General features: G+C 37.6%; 1 protein-coding gene across 2 annotated transcripts in view; it reads left to right on the forward strand.

Moving 5' to 3' along the window:
* Positions 1-27,310, forward strand: part of NBAS (NBAS subunit of NRZ tethering complex) — a 331,461-nt gene that overhangs the window by 15,552 nt on the left and 288,599 nt on the right. For both annotated transcript variants that reach the window (XM_087437126.1, XM_087437127.1), the window contains exons 7-9: positions 8,718-8,851; positions 10,067-10,200; positions 11,791-11,889. In XM_087437126.1, coding sequence (XP_087293252.1) covers positions 8,718-8,851; positions 10,067-10,200; positions 11,791-11,889 — 367 coding nt within the window. The remainder of the gene's footprint in view (positions 1-8,717; positions 8,852-10,066; positions 10,201-11,790; positions 11,890-27,310) is intronic.

A 27,310-nucleotide genomic window follows, 5' to 3' on the forward strand; every position in this document is an offset into this window, starting at 1 on the left:
CCAAATGATACGTCATGTGTATGCCTGGAGAAAAGGAGCCAGATTGTTGTTAATGCATTTTTGAAACTACATATTGCAGAGTCTGCAAACTGAAATAGGAGCTATTTGGTTCCACTTTGATATTTTTCAGTTATTGTTTTATAAAATATATGCCATTTGAGGATGTTTTAAATGTGGATTAAACTTGTTTTGGCTCTTTTGCCAGGCTATAAATAGTAAATCAGTCTTCTCTTTCTATCTTAAATGGTGACCTAAAAATAACACATGGAATTAGACTTTTTTAGAGCTGTACTATGTTAAGCAGCAGATTTTTCTCTTATTTCTGACTTTGAGATACTATAAACTAGAGCTTCCTTCCTAATGCTAAGTAGCTGCTTCCCTGTGGTAGGTGTGCTGAGATCCCATCAGCCCTTCAGTGGCCCAGTGGGCCCTATGACAGCCCAAGCTGAGACTGGTTGCCTCTGGTTTCCTGCAGCTTCATCAGTTTACCCTTAGGTGCCATACAAACATGATTTTCCATGTGTGTCTTGACATGAAAAAGGTTGGGAAGCATAGACTATTTGAAGCACCTAGATTTTGAAATGATATTTTATTCTAGAACTGTGATTCAAGAGCCTCAGATTATTTGATAACTATGTTTCCCTCTGTATTTTTAGAGAAAAAAAATTTTTTGTGGTTGAAAAAATAATATACATTCTTAGTAAAAACTTGAGAAACTAATAATGAGCAAAAAGTAGAAAGTGAAAATAAATACACCGGGCCGGCCCCGTGGCTTAGCGGTTAAGTGCGCGCGCTCCGCTACTGGTGGCCCAGGTTCGGATCCCGGGCGCGCACCGACGCACCGCCTCTCCGGCCATGCTGAGGCCGTGTCCCACATACAGCAACTAGAAGGATGTGCAACTATGACATACAACTATCTACTGGGGCTTTGGGGGAAAAAAAAGGAGGAGGATTGGCAATAGATGTTAGCTCAGAGCCAGTCTTCCTCAGCAAAAAGAGGAGGATTAGCATGGATGTTAGCTCAGGGCTGATCTTCCTCACAATAAATGAATGAATGAATGAGTGAATAAATAAATAAAGTAAATAAACAAACCGTCCAGAAATAAGTGCTATTAACATTTTATTATCTGTTCTTTCAGACATTTTTCTGTAAGTACCTGTTAACTATTATAGGTATGTTCCATGAAAGTAAAATGTTTTATAATATGCTTTCTTCACTTAAAGATAGGTTTTTAAGTCTTTTAGGTTGACATTTAAGAAGAACTTTTTCTTTTTTGATCTTCTTTACTGGATAACATACTAGATGTTAGGACATAGGTCTCCCAATTACCCAGATCATCCAGAAAGTGCCTATAAATTTGATCTCTGAGCAGTAAGCAACTCAGTGTTGTACTTGATTCTACAAGCAAGGTAGAACCATCATTAGGGCTTTGTGCTGATAATTGTGTATAACATAGGCAGCAGATTATTGCATCTATGTTCACGAGGATATTGGTTTGTAGATTTTTTTTGGTAATGTATTTCTGGTTTGGTGTTGGAGTAGTGCTGGTCTCAAAATATGAGTTGGCAAGTGTTCCTTCCCTTTTTGTTTTCTGCAAGAGTCTGTGTAGAATTGGAATTATTTCTTCCTTGAATGTTTGATAGAATTCATTGGTGAAACTTGGAGTTTTCTTTGTGAATAGGTTTTTAATTCCTAACTAAATTTTTAAAAATAGATATAAAGCCTTTTAAATTTTCAGTTTCCTCTTGTTTCAGTTTTAGTTTTTCATGGAATTTTCCTGTGAAGTGTAGAGTATATTGGCTTAAAGTTGTTTATAATATTATTGTGTCTTCAGTATTCCCTTATTACTGTCTGTCAGATCCGTACTGATGTCCTCTCTGATTCTTGATGTTGGTAATTTGTGTTCTCTCTCTTTTCTCTTGATCAGTCGGGCCAGAGTTTTATCACTTTATTAATTTATTCTTCAGTAAAAAAACTTCACATTTTGATTTCTCTTTCTATTGTTTGTTTTCTTTGATTTTTGCTTTTATCTTTATTATTTCCTACTAGGTTTAATTTGCTCTTATTTTTCTTGATGGAAGATGGAAGTTTAGATCATTGACTTTAAACCTTTTTTCTTTTTTTCTATGGGCATTTAAGCCTGTTCTAATATAAGCATCTTTTTGTTACTGGTATCTAATTTAATTCTGTTGTGGTCAAAGAATATGTACAGCATGATTTTAACCTTTTAAATTTATCGAGGCTTGATTTATGGCCCAGTGTATGGTCTGTCTTCATGAATCAAATTCTTTTAAAAGAATTCTTTTAAAGTAATTTAATTAAAAGAATGTAAAAGAATTTGATTCTTGGGTATGGTGCAGTTATTGGGTATAGTGTTTTATAAATGTGAATTACATTGAGTTAAGTGTCAGAGCTGTTCAAATTTTTATATCCTTACTGGTTTTCTCTCTAGTTGTACTGAGTTTTGTTCTGGGGGTAAGTTAATTTCTTTGTGGATCAGCTTAATTTTTTTTTTTTTAAACTTTATTTATTTATTTTTCCCCCTAAAGCCCCAGTAGATAGTTGTATGTCATAGCTGCACATCCTTCTAGTTGCTGTATGTGGGACGAGGCCTCAGCATGGCCGGAGAAGTGGTGTGTTGGTGCGCGCTGGGGATCCGAATCCGGGCCGCCAGTAGCGGAGCGCGTGCACTTAACTGCTAAGCCACGGGGCCGGCCCAGCTTAATTTTTTAAGGCTTATTTTTTTTTTTTAGTTGAAGTATAATTGACATACAGTATTCTATTAATTTTTAAGGATTGTAAGATACGGTTTAAAATAGCTTTTACTTTAGGGTTAGATTAGTCCTCCTTTAAGGTGAGGCCTTTCTGAGATCTCTTAATGCTCAGAGTGTTCAGTGAAGTCTCTCCACTATGACTGGGTGGAATTCAAACATTTCCAGATCCTCTCCAAGCTCTGGTGGTGGTTTTTCCCTGATACTTATCTTTTCCTTGGCCTTGTAGAATCTCTCTGTGTGTCTGCAGCTTTGCGTTTGGCCAAAGACCCAAGGCTTCCTCTCTGCAGACTTTTTTTTTAATTTTAATTTTTATTATTTTTTTTGTGAGGAAGATCAGCCCTGAGCTCACATCTGATGCCAATCCAACTCTTTTTTCTGAGGAAGACTGGCCCTGAGCTAACATCCATGCCCATCTTCCTCTACTTTATATGAGATGCCGCCACAGCATGGCTCGACAAGCTGTGCGTCGGTGCGGGCCCGGGATCTGAACCGGCAAACCCCGGGCTGCTGCAGCGGAACGCGCGCACGTAACCGCTTGTGCCACTGGGCCGGCCCCCTCTCTGCAGACTTTTAAAGCTTCTTTTCAGCTTCACTTCTCTCTGGAATGCTGCCTTGCAAGTTCTAGTCAGCTCAGCTCAAACTCCAGTCTTGACCTCCTCAGTTCAGTGAGACTTCCATGTCCTGTTGGGCGTCCTTCATGCATCGAGGTCCAGAAAGTGTTTACTGGCAGAAAGCAGGGGTGGTCCTGGGGCTCCCCTCATTTGTTTCCCTTCTCCCAGTGATCACAATCTTGTACTGCCTGTAGAATAACATCTGAAATCAGTTCTTTGACATATTTTTCTTTTATGGTGGGAGGCCTAGTCTGACAGTAGTTAAATACTGTTTTTTTTTTTTTTTAAATTACAAAAGCAGTACAAATTCAAACAATACAGAAGTAGAAAAAGTAAAAAAAAAAAGTCTGTCTTTTCTCTTAGAACTTATATTGATGATTTAATATAAAACCTTCTGTGCTTATATGAACCTATATATACATGGATTGAGTTTTTTTCTTGAACGAAACGAGATCATCCTATAGAGTTTGTTCTCTACCTTGCTCCCACACTTAACTGTATTGATGAAGGCTTTCCCTTCATTGTGTACAGATGCATTGCAATCTTGTAAATGTGGCCACAGTATTCCATCGTAAGAATGTGAACCACATTTTATTTATCTGTGCCCCCTCTTGATAGAAATTTAGGTTGTTTACCGTGGCTTGGTTTCTTCCTTTCTCTTAGCCAGCTCTGTCCCCTTCTCCCTCTAACAGTACTGAAAAAGACATCCTGTTTGTCTTTGGGTGTAGTATTTAAATGTGATAGCTACTGCTATATTTCCTTCCAGAAAATTTTACCTATTTATACAACCATGAAAAGGGTGTGATTGAAGCCTTTTCTTTTCTCCATTGTCAGCACCGTATGTTACCTATTTTAAAAATATTCATCAGGTTGACAGACAAAGGGAGAAAAGCATCTCATTTTCAATTTGCATATCTTTAGTTATTAGGTAGAACATATGTTAAGTGGGTATTTTTATTTTTTTGTGACTTGTTAGATCATATCCTTTTGCCTATATTCTTCTTAGAGTACTTGGATTTTTTCTTCTTGGTCTTCTTGGTATGAATGTTAACCCTTTGTCGTATATGTTGCAAATATTTTTACCCAACTGATTTGTCTTTTAAATTTGTTACAGTGTCTTTTTTCCCATGGAACTTTTTTTTTTTGGTAACTGCATTTGTCATTTTTTTCCCTTTATAACTTCAGGGCTTCTTATCATGCTTAGACCGTTCTTATTCTAGGATTGTAAAATTTTTCTCATGTCTTCTACTGACGTTATTATTTCAAACATTTAAATATTTAGCTTCTCTGCATGTCTCTCTAGCTCTGCTAGTTTGCTCTTGCTCACTGGTTCTTGATTTAAAAGTGAAAGAATGTATATGAGAGATTGTTCATTGAACCCTTCATTTTGTAAATGGAGAAACTACACCTTGGCAGTCTCCCTAAGGTCACACCCAGTTGTTTTATGGAAGCTGAGAATAAAACCTAGTTTTCCTTAATTTGTAGATCTTTTCCCATTTCCATTTCTAATTTGGGTAAATGAGCACTGGATTAAAGTGTATTCCTTTGACATTTGAGTGCCTGTTATGTATCACCAGAGTACTGGGCATTAGTGATAAAGTTATGAACAACATGGACACAGTACCTGACATTTGGAACTTACAGTTTAATGAATAAGGCAGAGAATAAAAAGTAGATAAACAGGGCTGGCCCTGTGGCTTAGCGGTTAAGTGCGTGTGCTCCGATGCAGGCGGCCCGGGTTCTGATCCCGGGCGTGCACAGATGCACTGCTTCCCTGGCCATGCTGAGGCCACGTCCCACATACAGCAACTAGAAGAATGTGCAACTATGACATACAACTATCTACTGGGGCTTTGGGGGAAAAATAAATAAATAAATAAAATTATAAAAAGTAGATAAACAAATGTATAATTATTATGTGGGATAAGAGCTGTGAAGGAAATGAAATCATTGGAATGGTGGAGAATAATGGGGCCTTGAGGCTACTTAGGATGATCAGAGAATGCATCCTAAGGAAGAGATATTTAAATTGAGATCTGAAAGATGAAAAGGAGCCAGGGAAGTGTTCAGGGAAAGGGTTCCAGGCAAAGAAAACAGCATTGACAAAAGCTCTGAGGTGGAAAAGAGCTTGGCAGCTGGACAGGTTGAAGGGGCTGCAGTTGGTCAAGGTGTGCAGGTGTAAATCATTTCACCGTGACCGCGGCAGTTGTCAGGTTGCTGGTTAACTTGACCACCAGCCTGTTTGAATTCTTTTCAGACAGCTCCATTTACACTTGCTCTGTAGAAATCTGTACTGTTCCTTCCTCTTCAAAACCACACAGGCAGCTGGAAAAATCCAGTGATAAAGTCTTTATTTGCACATTGTTATGTGAAATCTTATCTTGTAATGAAAACATATCTTTATCTGGGTCAAAACACATGCTGAGTTTTCCGGAGCTACTGGTTATAACTAGAAGTAATAGTAAAAACAAATCCCTTTCAGATAGAGCTTATTTCAGACAGATACAGAGTGTAGTGCATAAATCTATTTATCCTATCAACATGAAATAAGAGGAAAATCCTGTTATCACTGCTAAAACGGTAATAATGGAAAATGTTGCTGTGTTTCTGTAGCACATGAATATTTTCCAGGACATTAAGTTGTTTGTCCTCTTGCTGGTGTTTATGTAGCATCTGTGTATATGTGGGTCCTGTGTTATTTTTTTGTGCCTATGTTTACTTCCAAGTTTGACTTTTTCTTTTTTTGGCTATCTGAAGACAGAGAACTGATCTTTTTCTTTATTTTATTCCCTTTTTTTTTTTTTGGTAAGGAAGATCAGCCCTGAGCTAACATCTATTGCCAATCCTCCTCTTTTTTGCTGAGGAAGATTGGCCCTGGGCTAGCATCCGTGCCCATCCTCCTTTATTTTATATGGGTTGCTGCCACAGCATGGCTTGACAAGCTGTGCGTCGGTCTACCCCTGGGATCTGAACTCACGAACCTTGGGCGGAACGAGCAAACTTAACTGCTATCCCACCAGGCTGGCCCTATTCCCATTTTGTAAAAATTGCTTTTCCAGAGTATATACGGTTTCTTGTTAGGCTTTAATAAAATCCACTAGACCCTCCTATGGTCAAGAGCCTCTCTTGGATTTTTTTTGCATTCTTTTTACCTGTTGGTAATAGTCAAAATGATGAAATTGATTGACATCTGGTATACTTTCCCCATATACAGAACATATATTACACATATTACAGAGAGAAGAGGGAAGTCTGAATTTTACAGTACCTCTTTTAGGTGGAGAGAAGTTATATAATTCATGTTTAATTGTTTGGTAGTCCTTGAGGGATGGTAAACCCTTCCCATTACCTTGCCCTGTTAATATAGATTTTCCTGAGAAATTTAGGCTTCACTCATTAGTGAAACATTAATCTCTTTCTGTTTCAGGTCCTGGGATGGCAATGTTGAGTAAGACATTGTCTCTGATTACAAGGAGCTTGGAGACTTGTGGGGGATATAGTTATGTAAACAACATAATATGATGTGATAAATGCTCTGAAAGACTTTCAACAGCATATTTGGGGGCACAGGTAGGAGAGCAGTCAGTTTTGAAGAATGTCAAGGAAGGAGAAGGTAACAGTTTGTTACCACAGGTTGTGGTAACAAACAAGAACCCTCTCTAATATTGGAGATGAACATTCTAGGTGGAGGCAGCAATGTGTATGAAGGACACAGAGACTCGAGTGTGCATGGTTTGCTTATTTGCCAGGTGGTTATGTTATTGGTGGGTTATTAGATGTGTGATGGAGGAAGTGATGGGAGGTGAAACTGAAAAGCTATGATGGGGCCATTTGTGAAGGGCCTTTCATGTGCATGGAGGAGTTTAGACTTGATGTTGTTGGAAATGGAGAACCATCAGGGATTTTAAAGCAGCAGAAGGATGTGATCTGTTTTTTTTTTCTATTTTAGGAAGATATCTTCGAACAGTATTGAGGAAGGCTTAGAAGGGAAGAGACTGAAGGTAGGAAGGAAGACTAGTTAGGAGGCTGCTGTTCGAGCATCTAAGCAAGAGATGATGAAGGCTGAGCTGGGATATAGCAGAGCAATAGAGAGAAGGCGATACATTTCAGAAACGTTCTGAGGCAGTCCTGAGGCTAAGTCCAAGCTGTAACTGAGAGGCAGTGTGCTGTAAGGCGTCACGCGCTGTGTGGGAGGCAGGACACTTAGGCTCTGGGCTTTGTTCTGCTCGTGACTCACAGTGTCATCTGAAGTCCCCTACCTGTTTGGAATTCTTATTGGTCAAGGGGAGGCACTGGTCCTACCTGTCTCTTCAGTTCTGGGATTCTAATAAGGGGAAACTGAAGCAAACAAAATATCAAAAACCTCCAGCAAACCTGACACAGTTTAGAGTTTCACAGTCCCTTTTTCTTTTGCAACTGTTAGTCTTTCTCTCTATTTTTGTACTGAAAAAATTCAGAACAGAAAAAAATACAGGTTTGGATTATTGTTTTTTTTTCCCTCTGTTGAGGAAGATCGGCCCTGTGCTAACATCCGTTGGCAGTCTTCCTCTATTTTGGCAGTCTTTCCTCTATATTTGGCGTCTATGGGACGCCGCCACAGTGTGGCTGATGAGTGGAGTAGGTCCGCGCCCAGGATGTGAACCGTTGAACCCGGGCCTCCAAAGTGGAGCATGTGGAACTTGAACCACTTGGCCACGGGGCTGGCCTGAGTTTTGGATTATTAAGGTGTTGATTATTAACATCTTACAATTGTGTGATTGACTAAGAACAGTTCTTGATTCACTTGCCTAATATATTTATATAATATACATATGTATGTGTGTGTGTATATATATGTGTATATATATATGGGTTTCTCTTTCTAATACTGTGTCAGTATAATCCTCCTTTGTATTTCCTTGGCATCTATATTTGCTATGTTTAAAAGACCTCAGTGGAAATCTTCGTTTTTTTGCTTATAGAAGAGCTCAACTCATTGGATTAGAATTATTTTCTACCCATTCTCTGTGCCTTTGATCTCTCTTAATTTCATAAGTATTGTGAAGTATATTATTACCCAGCCTTTAAGAGCCTAGGACATGCTTAGCATTCAACAGACCACTGGTGTCAGTGGGCTTTGCTTCTCAAGTAAGTGGGTCAGAGCTTGCTATGGTTTGTGTTTCCCCCTCTTACTTGAAATGGGTTTCTAGGAACCGTTCTTTTCTATTGAACTAAAGCATTAGAGGTCCTTAGGAGATGATGTAATATAGTTGAATATGTACTTTAGTTGCAGTAACGATAAGTGTTAACTATTTTATAATGTATTTTTAAAAGCACTTCTTTTCATTCTAGTTCCAAAAGACCCAAAACCCCAGTGGAGGCGTGTCGCGTGGAGTTATGATTGTACCCTGCTGGCCTATGCTGAAAGCACAGGAACTGTGAGGGTGTTTGATCTCATGGGAAGTGAACTCTTTGTTATTACCCCGGTATGTGCATACTTAAACTGATAATGTAGTTTTTTGAATGCCTTTCATGTATAGGTACCTGAATGAATGAATGTGACGAGCGAGGAAATATAAATATAAATCAGAATAATAAGTTGTGAACTTAAGATGCTCAGAATCTAGAGATCTGTATGTGAAATAGTTATTCTTTGTATTTTATGGTGCACTATCCAGATGTTAATCCACCATTATTAAAACATGGTAGTAAGTAAGTACTAAATAGAGGTATAGAAAGCTGTTATAAAGTTCCAGTGAGGGAAAGAAGTCAGTGGGGCTGTCACAAGAGGAGCAGCTTCAAGAGCAGTTAGAATTTGTTACCCTGAAGGGGTTAGAAATTAAAAGAGAGAGTGGAGAAAAAAATGAATGGTAGTAATAACTTGTATTTGTGCAGTGCTTTATAATTTATTAATGACTGATATATATTCTTATTTAATATTCACCACACCCTTTGAGTAGATTGGGTAGATTTTCGGGTAGACTCACTTTATGGTTTAGAGAACTGTAATTGAGAGGGAGGGAGTAAAATGACTTTTCCAGCGGCAATCCAGTTAGTGTCTCTTTTAGAAATCCACTGATTTTTACTTCGCATCCTCCTTCCTCAAGTGAACAAGATATGGGAGTAGGTAGAGCACTGGTTCTGGCTGCATCTTAGAGTCACCCGAGAAGCTTTATAAAGAAAAGAAAAACAAAAACAAAACGAATTACTGGATTGCCCAGGCTCCACCCACAGAGAGTCTGACTTAATTGATCTGAGTGGGCCCTGGGCATTAATATTGTTTCAAGTTTTTCAGCTGATTCTGATGAGAAGCTAGGGATGAGAACCAATGATGTAGAGAATAATTTTTGTTCAGAGATAACGAGTGGAGAAACTTGAAAAAGTGCATTGAGCTCATATTATGGAAGTCCTGGAGAACCAAACTAAAGAGGTTTAGATTACTGTTTTCTCGACTGGCACTGTCTAATAGATATGTGAGCTATATATGCGATCACGTGTGTAATTTAAAATTTTCTAGTAGCTGCATTCGGAAGAGCTAATCATGGCTTGCCTGATTCTTCAGGATACAGATCAATTCCAGAGCTATTTTATTTAAAGTGCACCTGGCAAGGCCAGCGTCTCGGACATCCTCCAGTTACCTATACCTACAATAACTTCTATCTAGTATCTTTTTAGTAACTTAATCTCTCCCTCTTCTACAGGCGTCTAGTTTAGCAGGTGATTTGAGCTGTGCCATTGCTGGGTTGATATTTTTAGAGTATAAAGCAAGTGCGCAGTGGTCTGCAGAACTCTTGGTTATCAATTACCGAGGAGAACTTAGAAGTTACCTTGTAAGGTAAGAATATACTTTATTTGGGAAGTCCTATTTGAAATAATGTTTATTTCTCTGGATTAGTGTCAGATTTTGGTGTTTCTTTTTTTTATTTCAGCATTTTATTGTGAAAAATTGCAAATATGTTAGGAAGGTTGAAAGAATTGTATAGTGAACACTCATATACCTCCACTTAAATTCTATAATTAACTTTTTACTATAATTGCTATATCACATTTCTGTTCTTTCCTTTATCCAGCCATTAATCAATCTTATTTTTAATATATTTGTGTCAGTACTTAAATACTTTAGCATGCATATCATTAAGTAAAATTCGTTATTTGATTATAGTTTTCTTTCTTTTGAGATAAAATTTGCATACAACGAAATGCACAGGTCTTAAGTATATTAGCCAGTGAGTTATGACAATTACATACACTTGTGCAATTCAAACCCTTATCAGGATACAGAACATGACCATCATTCTAGAAAGTTCCCTCATGCCTCTTCCCAGTAAATCTCTGTCCACACTCACCCCCAGAGCAACTACTATCATTTTTTTTCCATCACAGATTAGTTTTACCTGTTCTAGTAATTGACATTAATGGACTCATATAGTATGTGCTCTTCTGTCTAAGTCTTATTTCATTCAGCATATTTTGAGATTCATCCATATTTTTACATGGATTAGTAATTTATTCCTTTTTATTGCTGATTAATACTGCATTATATGAATATCTCATGTGTCTTACTTTGGGTTGCTATAACAACTATAATAAACTAAGGGGTTTATCAACAACAGAAATTTGTTTCTCACAGTTCTGGAAGCTGGAAGTTGGAGATTAGGGTGCCAGCGTGGTCAGGTTCTGGTGAGAGCCCTCTTCTGGGTTGCACACTGCCAACTTCTTATATCCTTACATGTTGGAAAGAGAGCTAGCCAGCTCTTTGGCCTTTTCTTATAAGGGCACTAATCCCATTCATGAGGGCTCCATCCTTATGACCTAATATCTCCCAAAGACGCCACCTCCAAATACCATCACATTGGCATTAGGGTTTTAACATGAATTTGGGGGGGGCCAACAAACATTCAATCCATGGGGATCACAAACCTTCAGTCCATAACACTCATGATTTGTCTATCCATTCTTCTATTGATGGACCTCGAAGTCTCCAGTTTTGGGGTACTGTGAATAAAGTTGCTATGACCATTCTTGTACAAGTCTTTATGGATATACATTTTCATTTCTCTTGGGTCAGTATCTTTGAGTGGAATTGCTGAGTCATAGGTAGATATAGTTTATTTTTATAAGAAACTGCCAGACCTTTTTCCAAAGTGGTTATATCATTCAGATTCCTTCTAATAATGCATCAGAGTTCTGGTTGTTTTACATCCTCAGCAATACATTTGGTGCGCTCCCAGCATCCGAACCTGCAGACACTGGGCTGCCGAAGTGAAGTGCACCCACTTAACAGCTTGCGCCACTGGGTCAGCCCCCATCCTCAGCAATATTTGGTGGTGTTTGTCTTTTTAATTATAGACATTTTAGTGGGTATTTAGTGGCATCTCACTTTCGTTTAATAGTATTTATTTCTTATTTACCTTCTTAAATTTAGTGTTGGAACAAATCAGAGCTATCAAGAGAGTCACTGTTTCAGCTTCAGTAGTCATTATCCTCATGGAATCAACACAGCTATTTACCATCCTGGTCACAGGTAAGCATCCATTCGTTCTCATATTTAGTGGAGTATTAGGTGAATGTAGAAATCTTCCCACAGTTTCAGAGAGAAGAAATTGTCCTTTCTGATTTTTATTTTGGCTTCTTCATTTCCTCCTCTTGTGCATAGTTATCTTAAATACCTGTGATATCACTGTAGTCATCTTCTGTGTATTCCTGCTCATCTGTCTGGCTGACTGAACTTCCCTGAGCCAGATGGGGCACTGGGAATATTCATTGAAGAATTTCTTCTCTCTTAACTCTCTGAATCTTATTTTTCTCATCTGTAAATTGAGTATGATACCTAACTTCTAGCATTGTTGAGAGAACTCATAAAATATTCCATATAAAGTGCCCTTGCATAGAGGGGCCTCGGTGGTAGTTACTTTCCTTTTTTGCAAGTTAGAGTTGCATAGATTTCTGCACAGTTGCTTTCTACAGCTATATCCCATTCTTCATGTATGCCACTTCTCCAGGTATTTGCCATCTACATTGAGGGTTACTTGGAACTTTGAGCATCTTCTACTCCCAGTGATTTCTCCCCTTTAATTTTGTTATTTGAGAATGAAATTTACACATGTTTTATAAGTTAGCCAAGCTACCTTTTTGGTTCTCTAAATGGGAAGGATATCAAATTGTGAGTTAGACAAACCTAGCTTGAGTTCTGAATTTTGACTCTTACTCTGTCTGTGCCTGTTGGCAAGTCCTTAAACTCGCTGACCCTCGGTGTACTTAAATCTTTTTGATTGAAAATGTATGCAAGTTTTCTATTCTATTCAGTCTTAGGTCTGTCCTTGTTTTTGGTACAAAATTTTGTTGTTATGAAATTTTTATAGTATAAAAGAACACACACCGACACCATACCACCACCCCCACTCACTGAAGTCCCCTTTGTGCTCTTTCCTGATCCCATGCTCTCTGTCCCCTAGAGATAACCACTGTCCTGAATTTTGTGTTTATTGTCCTCTTGCTTTCTTTCTAGTTTTACCACTTACTCATATTGAGTTTTGCTGTTTTACTTTATATAAATGGAATCACATAAAAGACACATAAGTTTTGTTTTGAGACTTGCTTTTTGATGCACGTTTCTCTAGTTCACTCATTTTTAACTACTATTAGGATATTTCATTTTATGAGTATATTGCAGCGTATTTATTCATTCTCCTGTAGGTGAAAATTTGGTTTGTTTCCAGTTTTTTTGGTTATAAAAATAGTACTCTGACAAAAATTATTGTGCATTCCTCTGACACATTGTCCAGGAATTTCTGTAGGATATATAACTAGGAGTGGAATTGCTGAATAGTCGGGTAAGTACATCTTCAACTTTACTAGGTAATGCAAATCAAATGTTTTCCAGAGTGGTTCTACCAATTTACAGACCCGTCAGTAGTATATGCAAGTTTCTGTTGTTTCACATTCTTTATTAGCACTCTTAATGATGTTAGACTTTTAAATATTTGCTGATCTGGTAGGTGTAAAAGAATATCTCATTGTGGTTTTAATTTGCATCTCCCTGATTATTGATGAGGTTGAGCAGTTTTTCATGTTATTGGCCATTCATGCTTCCTCATCTATGAAATGCTTTTTTATATCATTTCTTACATTTATTGGGTGTTTGGTCTTGACATTCTTTATGTGATCTGGGTATTAATCCTGGGTTGATTATATGCATGATGAGTATCTTCTCCCAGCATGTGACTTGTCTTTTTTTTCCTTATAATTTACCTTTTAGGAGTCACATCTGCACGTAGTTTCAAGTGTTAAATAGTTTGAAAAACTGACTTGGCCACCCAATTTCTTGCTTTCCAAAGATAACCACTTTAAGCTATTTTAGTTGATTCCTTTGGCTGTTTTCTTACATATAAATAAAATGCTTATGTTGTTACTTCTTGATTTCCCATTTTACGTATTACCTATTGATGTCCCTTTATGGAAGATGGGTATTTATTTGGGTTTCTTATCCAAGCCACCATACATACATACATAGCCTTCTCTTGTTCTTGTGTTAGTTTATATTATAATTTTATAGGATGAATATTATTATGGTTACGTAGATGCTATTCACGAGTGAGACAAGAAGCTTCTGTAGTATTGCATGATTGCTTTTCCATTGTTAATTATTTATTCATTCATTTATTCACTCATTCATTCACTCAACATTTATTCATTTCCTGCTCTGTGCCATGTACTGTTCCAGGTGCTTGTGATTTATCTTCCTTATGGAACTTACTTCCGGAGAGGGTAACAGACAACAAACAATGAACATAAAGTATTTGAGGAACTGATAAGTGCTATAGGAAAAAAATGATCAGGGGATGGAGGACAGAGAGTGGCAGGGTGGGAGAGTAGGGTGTGGGTTGTAATTTTAAGTAGGGTAGCCAGGTTACCCCCATTGAGAAGGTGACATTTGCACAAAGACCTGTATGAGGTGAGGGTATTAGTTATTTCGATATCTGGGATGAGAGTGTTTTATGAAGAGGGAACAGCCAAAGCAAAATGAGTTGGGAGTGTACTGGTCATTTTCTAGAAATAGCAAGGAGGCCAGTTTGGCTGAAGCAGACTGAGGAGCAGAGTCATCAGCTGATGTCAAAGACATAATGGTGAGTGCTAGTCATACAGGGGCTTTGTGGGCTATGTAAGCCCTACGTGGTAACTTCTTACCTGTATGTATTTATTCTTCTGGTTAATAAACCCATTTTTAAAGTTTGTGAAGTTTTTAAATATAATTACTTACTATAGATTTAACCCTAAACTCACCCGCATTAGTGTAAATCTGCTTTTAGTACGTCATGTACATTAAGTATTCTGTAAGCTTCATCTTCTTGAAGAAGTATTTTTCAGAACTTTCTGACGTGCTCCAGTTCGGATTTGCACCCGCTGTGTAGCTATTTTCTTGGAATTTCGCTTCACCATCTTCCTGAGGATTGCTTTCATAGTTCTCTTTTGTTGCATCACCTGTTTCCTGAATCCCAAGTTTATTTTTCTTTTTGGTTTATTTCACTGTTTTGGTGAACTTCTGTAACGTCCTGAGGAAGACTACATGGGAACTGTGTTTTTTTTGAGGCCTTGTATGTCTGAAAATGGCTTTATTCCATCTTCATGCTTAATTGATAATTTGGCTGGCTAGAATTGTAGGCTGGAAATAGTTTTCCCTTAGAGTTTTGAAGGTATTGCTCCATTGTCTTCTAGCTTCTAGTGTTGGTCTTGAGAATTCTAATATCACTGTAGTATAAAACACATTTTTCTTTTTTTTTCTATTTTTTTGTCCCCTTTCTCTCTGGAAGCTAAGATTTTATTTTATTTTTCCCCAGTCTTCTCAAATTTGACCATTTTATGTCTTGGAGTAGTTTTTTTTTTAATATCTGCAGTGTTGGCCCTTCAATTTGGATACTCACTTTTGGGAAAACTCATTGAATTACTCCTTCAGTTGTTTCCTCCCTTCTGTTTTCTCTGTGGAATGTCTGTTATCTAGATGTGGAATCTCCTGGACACGTTTAATTTTCTCATTCTCTCTTTTTTCCCATTTGTTTTTGTTGGAAAAGAGAAGAAAAAGATTATTTTAATTTTTTCTATATAAATATATATGGGCCGGCTCCGTGGCTTAGCGGTTAAGTGCGCGCGCTCTGATGCTGGCGGCCCGGGTTCGGATCCCAGGCACGCCCCAAGGCACCACTTCTCCATCCAACCCGAGGCCGAGTCCCACGTACAGCAACTAGAAGGATGTGAACCTATGACATACAACTATCTACTGGGGCTTTGGGGGGAAAAAAATGAATAAATAAAATCTTTAAAAAAAAAAAAATATATATATATATTTAGTGAAGAAAGTAGTTTGAAGCACTTTTGAGATCTATTGTAAATACAATGAATTAATGATATATATGATCCTATTTAGAAAAAAAATCTGTGTTGTGGTTAATTTTTTCTGATATATTTTCTATTTTAATAATTCTTCTGTGCCTCATCTCTTTTTTAAACAAGTCATTGTGTTTCTTGTTTCAGTTGTTATATTTCTCATTTCTAGAAGTTCTCTGTAGTTATTTTAAGACTCTCTCTTAAGAAGGGAGAAAAGGGAGTTGAAATGAGTATTCAGTGAGCCACTAGTTCTTTTGAGTGTTAAATACATCATAGGTATTCAGGAAATGATAGGAGTGAGTAAATGTAATACTATTAATTTCTTCCTTTTGATTTGTGTGACTCCTGCTTTGAAGAGTCAGTTGGTATATGCTTAAGAAATTTGAAAATCAGTTTCAAGTCTAGTCAATTAAAAAAATTTAAAAATTGGGAAATAATATGCTAAATACAATAAATAATCTGAAATGATAATAGACCTTTGTTTTATTTTGAATGTAGTTGAATGATCCACATGCAAAGTTAGAGGTCTTTCCATTTTATAAAATTAAATGTAATTGTATGAGCTGTAAATTATAGACATTTTCTTTTTTTTTTTTTTAAAGATTTTATTTATTTTATTTTTCCCCCCAAAGCCCCCGTGGATAGTTGTGTGTCGTAGCTGCACATCCTTCTAGCTGCTGTATGTGGGACTCGGCCTCAGGATGAACGGAGAAGTGGTGCCTCGATGCGCACCCGGGATCCGAACCCGGGCCGCCAGCATCGCAGCGCGCGCACTTAACCACCAAGCCACAGGGCCGGCCCTATAGACATTTTCTTAAATCAAAATATTTCATTATATTTAAGCAAGGTTTTGCTCTTTGTTCTTTTAAGGCCTTTTTTTTTGGTTTATTTAATTTGATTTTGTTTTTTATGTAAAATTGTTATTCTGTGTGCCACATTTTGGGTACTACTTATATATATATATATATATATCACATTTTATTACTTTTTTTTCCTATTTTGAAGAATAGATCCTATATCTCCAGTTAGAATGTCAGATACTTGAAGGCAAAGAATGTGTAGTGTATGTCTTTGTAAAAACCAGAGCATCTAGTCTTAGAGCTTTGTTGTTGATTGATACCTCTCCCTCTGTGGGCTCGTTGGATAAGTAATTCTCATTTCCTGAGTGGAGAAGAACATTTGTTATGTTTCTTTCTTTTCATTTTTCTCTGCCTTTTTTCTTCTCTTCTATTTTGTTTTCTTGTCTGTCACCTACTTTTCTCTGTTTTATTTTTCTTGCCCCTTTTAAAAGAAGTGTGTTTTATATTTTAATCCTTTGCTGACTACTCCTTTATCTTGATTTGTTACAAAGGTCAATATTTGATTTCTTTTTTCCTAGCAGTATTTCAAGAGGGTAAGTGGGGTTCACTTGGGGCCATAGGTTTGAAATTATTACACATTAAATAGTTATTACATGATAACAATTTGTCATAAGGCAGACTACATTTATTACTCTTAAGGCTTTCAGTTTTTGGCCTTGGATCTAAGCAAATGAAGGTATTTTTTTGGGAGTGGTCTCTAAGTAAAAATTTTGGAAAGTTAAATATATTGTCAAGCCACAGAAGGAGGGCCTCTTCTTGGTTCTGCAGTCATATACAATTCTTGATAGCAGTCAACTTGGAGATGGATGACTGCATTAAGGTTTCTGATTGAGAATTGTTATAAGGCAAAGTGTATGTGTAAATGCCCTGTTGTGCATGACAATAATGTTGCTAGGTTGTTTGTATTGTTCATCGTGTGGTCTTTTTTAAATGAAAGAAGCTGAAATATTCATCACATTTTTATTTATTTTCAGTTACTGTAGTAATGTGAGCCTGTGATATTTATCATCCGCAAGGATTTTATGAATGTGAAATAAATCAGCCAGAGTGTAGTTGGGATAAATTGGTAATGTACAAACTCAGGGTTTTATGAAATTCATTGTTTTGCGTGATGCTGTGAGGGCTGTTGAAGAAGAGAAATCGAGGTGGTATTTTGGGTAATATGAAACAAAAATTAATTGAGAAGTTTTGGGATAAGCTCTATGGATTTGCTGATTTTGACTATTTTCTTTTTCACATATCCTGACTCACAGCCTAATGAATGTATTTTGTGCTCCCCAGACTATGCCATATTCCATTCTCCTCTTCCTATACCTACCTCAATACTTCCTTCCCTTCTCTTTTCTGTTCTTAGTATTCTCTTTGTTCTGTTAATTTTGGCTTTGATTGTACCCTCATTCCAGCTAAGAGGAATCTCTTGCCTCCTTTGCATTCTTAGAGGGCATGGCATTAAACTTTTAGTACAGGTGGCTACTGTGCTCGGTGGGTGGTGGACATTCAGATGTAGTGCCTGCCTTCTAGGAGTGTATAGTCTATTTTGGGAGTCATGTATTCACAAAAGGAGCACTCACTTAATGTGAATTAAGTTCAAATACAAGACTTTATCTGTTTTATATATTTTTAAATGACACTACTGCTTTCAACAGTATATAGCAGTTTTTTTAAGGTTTTCTTCCTACGTTTGCTGTAAATTTCTACAAGCAAAATCTAATTTATTCAACTTTGAATCTCCAACACTTCCTTGATAACTACACAAAGATAATTAGTGTTTGAAGATAACTTCTTCTAGACCCTAATTTACATCTCAACAAAGACAAAAGATAGAAAACATGTGTTCTTTTTTTTTTTTTTTTTTTTTTTTTAAAGATTTTATTTATTTATTTTTTTCCCCCAAAGCCCCAGTAGATAGTCGTATGTCATAGCTGCACATCCTTCTAGTTGCTGTATGTGGGACTCAGCCTCAGGATGGACGGAGAAGTGGTGCCTCGGTTCGCGCCCGGGATCCGAACCCGGGCCGCCAGCATCGGAGTGCGCACACTTAACCACCAAGCCACGGGGCCGGCCCGAAAACATGTGTTCTTTCTTGGGCTCTTTTGAGAAGCCACCCGTGCTCAGAATCCTTGATGAGTCTTTGATACCGATTTTAACTGTATAATTCAATGATTTTTAGTAAATGTATAGAGTTGTGCAACCACTACTACAATCAGTTTTAGAATATTTCCATTACTCCTAAAGATCTCTTATGCCTGTGCATTTTATAGAATGTAAATCATACCTCAGTAAAACGGTAATAAATAAGAGAATGAATAGAAAGAAGTAAAGACCCTTTAAACAGGCTTTCATTTGAACACTTTTATCTTTATGTTGAGAAAGATACTGAGGTTTATGTTAAGAAAGGCACTCATGTTTCATACAGTCTATGGGGAAGAACCATGGTTGATTAATAATGTATGTTATGGTTGTACAAAGGGGGAATCCAAGCATTTGGCTGATTAAAAAAATTTTTTTTTCCTCTTAGTCAGCTGTACTTTAGGCCAAATACAGATACTGCAGAAAGAACTTGAGACAGCATTTACAGGGAATAATAAACTATGGTGTCTAATTGCCTTCAAGTAGATTACAATCAGATTACAAACTACTCTGGCTGAAGAGTAGTTAGGTAATTGCATTCTCCTAAGCATGCACTGATAGGGACTGCTACTACTCTGGAGATGCTACTGCTCAGAAGATGGAATAGGACATTTTCTTTAGAAAGCTGTTCATTTTAGGGGAGGAATACCTTTAAGTAATTGCATGCTGAAATGTTAAAGGGCTGTGCTTCATGTATACATACTGATTTGGTCATCTCATGTGAGTTTCTGGTTTTCCTTAAACAAAACCTTAAGTTTTTTAAATATATGAGTCCTTTACACTCATCGGATAAAGGGAGTATTCCAAATAAATAGCTAGTACTTAGGGGGGAATCAGAAATGTTCGTTGTATGATTGAGCTCTAAGGTGACATGATGATAACTTCACTGGCACAAAATGGAAGGCAAACAGTCTTGGACGTAGAGTGGGAAGGGGTACAGTAGGGTATGCAGAGGGGCCACAATCTCTTCTTTTTTTTTTTTTTTTTTTATTTTTTTTAAAGATTTTATTTATTTTATTTTTTCCCCCCAAAGCCCCAGTGGATAGTTGTATGTCGTAGCTGCACATCCCTCTAGTTGCTGTATGCGGGACTCGGCCTCAGGATGAACGGAGAAGTGGTGCCTTGATGCGCACCCGGGATCCGAACCCGGGCCACCAGCATCGCAGCGCGCGCACTTAACCACCAAGCCACAGGGCCGGCCCCCACAATCTCTTCTTAATACATCACCCTTGCTTAGGGAAGTGTAGCTTGGTCCCACAAAGGTTTAAATCTGATCTGGTGGAGAAGATAGTGTTGAGAGTTTCCTACCTTAAACGTTTACCCAAGGGCATGGACAAATTTTGTTCTCCTCCTATGAGGTGTAAGTTCCATCTAGACTTATGATATGCTTTTGGAAGCTAATCGGTGGACTTTCACAGCCATTATATTGCCATAAAATTGCCTGTCTTTCTCCCTGGTTCCTAAGGTCATATGTATTCTGTGAGAATCAGGGCATTGGTATGTGAAAAGATGTACTATATTGACAGCTGGAGGAGCAGTTAGGTATAAATTGCATTAAGAAATTTCTCATAAACCCTAACTAGATAAGATTAATAATTTTATGAAGGACTGCTTCTAGAAAAGGAATGAGTACTATAGTCATGATCATTGCTGATTATCTCCACTGCAGTGAGAGAGGGCATTTGGCCTTTGATAATATAGGGGCTATTGGCATTTGAGAGATCAGTGTGCAGCCTTGTACCTGGGAAGTATGAATGTCACTAATCGAATTGACCTTATATTAAGGAGTTTTTCATTTTGCCTCTCAATTTCTCGTTCCTCCGGCGTGAGAAAATTCTTCTTTCTGTAAGATCAGGTTGGTTTTTTGAAGAGAAATGAAGAGGTACTGTTGTCTGTAGAGAAAGCTGCATTGTCTTAGTAGAGGTGACAGCCCTTAGGTGTGAATTAAGGGACTTGCTGAGCTTCACAGACTTATTTTTTTGGTTTCACAGGCCTTTGTTTCTGGGGAGGCAGGGAAGTGGAGAGTCATGGCTACATCCTGTGATCTGTTTTCATCCAGAATATGTTACGGATAGGGAGACCTGTGATTCAGAAGTATCTTGGTCCTTAGCAGCCTCTAGCTGTCTGTCTTTTAAGTACAAGACAATGCTTTATAAGCTTGACCTTTTTTTTGCCTAGTATTGAAAAAAAAAATTATTTGGAAGTCAGTTTTGACCTATCCATCACTCCTATTTTTGGAGATTCTTTGATAGGAGGAGCTACTTCTCATTATGTTGCAGTTACATTTAAATGCACTTTTAAGACCTTTATAAATTTTTCAATCTGTTCAGCTGGTAAATCAAGCAATCAACCAATCAATCTCTCTCTCTCTCTTTTTCTTTCAGTGTTTTTGTTGTAGTTTAACTTCATATGATAACTTTATATGTCAGTGAATTTCATTAATCTTTTTTTTTTTTTTTTTAAGATTTTATTTATTTTTATTTTTTTTCCCCCCAAAGCCCCAGTGGATAGTTGTATGTCGTAGCTGCACATCCTTCTAGTTGCTGTATGCGGGACTCGGCCTCAGGATGAACGGAGAAGTGGTGCCTTGATGCGCACCCGGGATCCGAACCCGGGCCACCAGCATCGCAGCGCGCGCACTTAACCACCAAGCCACAGGGCCGGCCCAATTTCATTAATCTTAAGGAAGATGTTTTTGTACTTTGGTTATACTTTTTTTTTTTTTCTTCTAGTTATAAGGACTACTCCACAATCCCTCTGCGTAGATTTATGGAAATGCAATTTTAAGAAGTAACTTGGGCCAGATTGAATTTCTTCTTATGTTTAGAGTGGTGCTACTGTTGTGGATCCTTCTTGGGGTAGAGAGCTGAAAGAAGACTGTTGAGTTATCTTTAGCTTATTTTATAGGAGTGAAGGAATAATGCTTAATTATGTTTTATAGACAAATAGAAAATTAAAAAAAATTATATTTTTGTTGTAATCGAATGTGTACTGGATTAGGAGACAGATCTGAATTCTTTTCTTGGTTGTGCTACTTATTAGCTCTGTAACCTTAGGGCAAGACATTCTTTCTGGACCACACTTTGCTGGCGCTGCACTGGGCACAGACCGTGCGTGGTGTTTTAGCAAGCTGCTCCGGTACTAAGGAGGTCTAGTATAGACTACTAGGTAGCATTTAACAGAGGAAAATTGTGGTGGGGAGTTTGGTAGCAGGCATCCTGGAAAGACCACTGTCAAGGATACCTGGAAGGCAACAGTTAGCAGGGTTCAACAGAGAAGAGAGCTAGGGTTCAAAGACGACTTTTTTTCCTGGGAGAACAAGTTTGAGAAGGACTTCAAAAATTAAACTACTGGTATTAGAATAGGAAGGTGAGAGTTTGGTTTCAGAACCTGGGCAGTTCTGAAATCAGGGTACAAGGTAGATGTGAAATGGACCAGATAGGTGGATGCTCAATGTATTGTGCTTTTGCAGTGAAGTTGCTTAAATCCACCCTAAGGATTGGGAGGGAATTAAGTCTTTAGTTGATGATCATTGGTATCAGCTGTGGGTTGAGGGCAGGAACCAGGGGCAAGAACATTTAAGAAATCTAAATTAATTTATTCATTAGTGTTTTTATTGACATTCTGTTTGCTAGGCTAATGGTTTTAGCAAGGTATGGACAACAGAATCACACCTATTGAGAATTTTTTTAAGTGTGCATACCTAGGCTGTACTCTCAAAGGCTTGATCCGGTAGGTGTGGGATGGGATCCTAGCATCCGTTTTGTTAAAGGGCTCTGTAGGGGATTCTGATTCCCCTCTGCCAGCCCCCACCCCCTGCCCCCACCTTGAGAACCGTTGTGCTAAGGCTCTGGGAGATTAAATAAAATGAATAAGATGTCTTTGCCTTTGAAGTTACCCTAATGAGGCATAGGAATAAATTTTGTTTTACATGCCACCTCCCTTCTCTTGGTTGTGGTTGCCTAGATCACTGGATTGATAAGTGCTGTGGGGCCAAATCTGAGCCCATCAGGAGCTGACTGGTATATGACATAGGTATAGAAGTAGCAGAGCTGGGTGTTTTTCTTCTCTTGTCTAGCCATGTGGGGCGTGTGTATGTGTTTATTCTCTCTCGGACGCCTACTACATGCCAGTCAAACTTTAAGGCATTGGCAGGGTGTAAGGTTGACAAAAATGAGTAAAAAACAAGTTCATGCACCAAGATTTGATACTCACAGATAAATGGTTTTCCATAACTTAGCATTTCTTTACCTTAGTCCATAGTCTGGCTTCCTAGACTCAGAAAACAGAATTTGTTAACTTGCAGGGAGTATTATCACCCTCAGGAACTAACCAAACTCAAAAGATGGATCTAAAAATACTCCCACATGTGGGCCGGCCCTGTGGCTTAGCGGTTAAGTGCACGTGCTCCGCTACTGGCAGCCTGGGTTCGGATCCCAGGCGTGCACCGACGCACAGCTTCTCCAGCCATGCTGAGGCCCATCCAACATACAGCAATTAGAAGGATGTGCAACTATGGCATACAACTATCTACTGGGCTTTGGGGGGAAAAAAAAAAAGGAGGAGGATTGGCAATAGATGTTAGCTCAGAGCTGGTCTTCCTCAGCAAAAAGTGGAGGATTAGCATGGATGTTAGCTCAGGGCTGATCTTCCTCACAAAAAAAAAAAAAGTCCCAGTTTAAAAAAAACACAAACAAACCCACATAAATATAGTCAACTGATCTTTGATAAAGGAGCAAAGGCAATACAGTGGAGCAAAGATCGTCTTTTGAACAAATACCATTGGAGCAACTGGACATCCACATGCAAAACAAAATCTAGATAAGACCTTACACCCTTTACAAATATTAACTCAAAATGGATCACAGACTTAAATGTAAAACACAAAACTATAAAACTCGTAGAAGATTACATAGAAAACCTACATGACCTTGGGTATAGTGATGACTTTATAGATACAATGCCAAAGACATGATCTGTGAAAGAAACACTTGATAAGCTGGACTTCTTTAAAATTAAAAACTTCTCCTCTGCAAAAGACAATGTCAATAGAATGTGAAGATAAGCCACAAACTGGGAGAAAATATTTGCAAAAGACACATGTGTCACATGTGATAAAGGACTGTAACCCAAAATATGCAAAGAACTCTTAAAACTCAACAGTGAGAAAACAAACAACCCGATTAACAAATGGGCCAAAGACCTTAACAAACACCTCACCAAAGAAGATGTACACGTGGCAAATAAGCGTATGAAAAGATGTTCCACATCATATGTCATCAGGGAAATGCAAATCAAAACAATGAAATACCCCTACACACCTATTAGATTGGCCAAAATCCGAAGGTATAGTTGACAAATAAAATTGTAAGATATTTAAAGTGTATAACATGATGATTTGATATACGTATACATTGTGAAAGGATTCCCCTCGTCGAGTAAATTAAGACTTCACCTCATTTATTTACCTTTTGCCAATAGAACTTTTATATTCAAATTCTACTTTCCACAAACTTGTAATTGATGTATTTGTTTTTTATATATATATTAGCTAAAGAATGTGTGTATACATATATTAAAACCCCCACATATGCACTACTGCCAACACTCCTGTACTCTCTAGTTTGACCTGCGGCAAGTAGCAAGGGCATGCACTCAATCCATAAGAGCACATTTATTCAAGAGCATCTGCCCTTCCAAAACCTGTGTCTGTCATTTTGTACCCCATATGACAGTTAGGGGTTATCACTGTCATCTTGGCAGCCCAGAAATTACTCCATTTCTGGTGTTACTTTTTATTCCACTTCCTGTCTCTCCCAAAAGTGTGGCAGGTGTATGTGTGATGGTTCTAGGTAGTACATGCATTAATCTTTTTAATTTAATTTTAATTCGTGTAAAAAATCCATAATGTCGCAGAGTAGTGATTATGACCAAGCTAAATTAAAAAGAAAATCATGTTGACTTTAAATAAATGAATCAAGAAAAAGATGTTATGAATAATAGTTTTTGTATGCCAAAAATCATTTGAAAGAGGTACACTAGTGTCTGAAGTTTGGGGAATACTTTCTGCCTTAATTTTTTTTTTCCAGAGTGTTCATTGCTAGTATATAGAAATACAACTGATTTATGTATATTGATCTTGTATCCTACAACTTTGCTGAACCTGATCAATTTTAGTAGATTTTTAGTGGAATTCTTTGGCCATTTTTTTCCTTTCCTGCTGTATATATTTTTTATAGGCAGGCTTAACCAAACTCATTTAACCACTTAAATACATATGTGATATCTGCCAAATCTGTATCCTGTAAGTCACTCCTGGGCCAGAGAGCTATTTTATCCACCTAACTACAGAGCATCTTTTCTTGGATAGCTCACAAGTACCTCATACTCATTATATTCTAACTGTATTAATCATTTTTTTTTTTTACCTCCAAACCTGCATTTTCCTCTGTATTCCTGAATCTTTATATATAGCATTTCCACCAGGCCAAAGTCTGAGATTCACCTTAGATAACTCTCTTAACTCATTCTTATGAATCTTTAAGACTTGATTATTCTTCTCTACTATATCTCAAATCTATTTCCTCCTCTCCATTTCTACTGTCATCCTTATAGTTCAGACACTTATCACTTCTTATCCAATTTATTATCAAGTGTGTTCCCTGTTTCCTGTCTGATCCTCGTTTAATTTGTTTTCTAATATATTTCCAGCAAGGAATACAGGTCTTAAAATGCAAGCCTGATTATCTATTAAAAATCCTTCTCTAACTTCCTTAGCCATTGGGATAGAGATGTAACTCCTTAGTTCAGTATTAGAGACCTTTTATAGTTTGGCCTTTAACCTCTCTAGCCCCTTTTCACACCCCCTCATGTTTCTTTGCTGTAGACCAACAGTCGGTATACTTTCTCTGTAAAGGGCCAGTCTCTGTAACTACTCAGCTCTTCCATTGTAGTATGAAAGCAGCCATAGACAATATGTAAATGAATGAGTGACTGTGTGTCAGTAAAGCTTTATTTACAAAAATAGGAGATGGGCCATATTTGGTCCAGGAGCTGTAGTTTGCTAACCCCTCCTCTGGATAACTCTAGACATGTGTAAATTATTGCATTTCTCAAAATGTCTTTGTTCTTTAAAGTCTTTGTGCTTCTTGTTTTTTCCTCTGCATGGAACGTCCTTCTTGGTTTTTTTTCCATCGGTTTATCTGCTATATAATAAGGTTGGGCTGACCCTTTAGACTCTATCTTTATGTTGGTAAGAAAGAATACATTCATTTTGTTCAACAGGTAGTAATTTATTAGGCTGTGGCCTCATGGCACCCTGTCTTAGCTCTGTACCATCAGTGCTCGTTGCTGTGCTTTTGCATGGAATATCTGTCAGTAAATTTTGGTTCAATTGTTAACATTTATTTGGCTTTTCCAAAACATATAAAAAAGGAAAAAAGCAATATTGATGCACTGGAATGTAAACCTCATGAGGGTAGGAACTTTATCTGTGTTATTTGTAGCTCTATCTTCAGCACTTAGAACAGGGTCTGGCACCTAGGGTGCTCAGTAAATATTTGTTGAGTAAATGAATGAAAGCCTGACTTTGAAAGAATTAAAATTTAACAGCTCAGGTTGAACAACTGAATGGATGGAAGGCCCAAAACAGGTTTTTTCAAACTTTTCTTAGGTGAAATTACAGTCTTACTAACCCACAAGACTGTAAATTTCTTGAGGCAGGAGAGACACTTTCCTTATACGGTATTTCTTACACTGCTAGCACAGTGCCTTGCAAACTTCAGGCACTCCCTAAATAGATATTGAATTGACTCGAATTGAAGTTAAGATTATAATAGAGAAAGTTAACTTTATAGAGCCTTTACTGATTACCAGTACTTATACATACTGAATCCCAGCCTTCACAGTTCTCTAAGGTGGTATCGTAACTGGTCTTGTGTTGATGGAGAAACTGAAGCTCCTAGAGGTTAAGAAACTTTTCTAAGGTGGCATGACTGTTAAGTGGTAAACTCATGTCTTCTGATACCCACGCTCAGTAAGCTTTTCTCTGTACCAGCGGTTGGCAAACTACGGCCTGTGGGCCAAATCAGGCCTGTTTTTTTATGACTGGTGAGCCAAGAATGGGTTTTACATTTTTTTAAATGTTTGAAAGAAAAAATCAAAAGAAGAATATTTTATGACCCATGGAAATTAATAAATTCACATTTTGGTGTCCATAAATAAAGTTTTATTAGAACATAGCCACATTCTTTTTTTTTTTTTTTTTTACACATTATCTGTGCCTTTTTGCACTTTGACAGAAATAAGTAGTTATGAATGAGATCATATGGCCCATAGAGCCTAAAATATTTATTATCTGGCCCGTTTAAAAATGTTTGCTGACCTCTATTCTATGCCATCCAATCATCAATCTACCTGAGTGTGGGTCCAATTCTATTTGGAAGGTGTAAAGTAAGAAAAATTGAACTTTATAGATTTTCCTCTACCTCTTGATTCTAAATTATGAATTGTATTTTAAGGGCTTTATAGCCAGCTACCACTCAATTTTAAACACATTAAATGCCCAGTTATCAA

This window comes from Ceratotherium simum, chromosome 11 (genome assembly GCF_057802395.1).
Source record: "Ceratotherium simum simum isolate JZ-2026a chromosome 11, ASM5780239v1, whole genome shotgun sequence".
Classification (NCBI taxonomy): domain Eukaryota; kingdom Metazoa; phylum Chordata; class Mammalia; order Perissodactyla; family Rhinocerotidae; genus Ceratotherium; species Ceratotherium simum.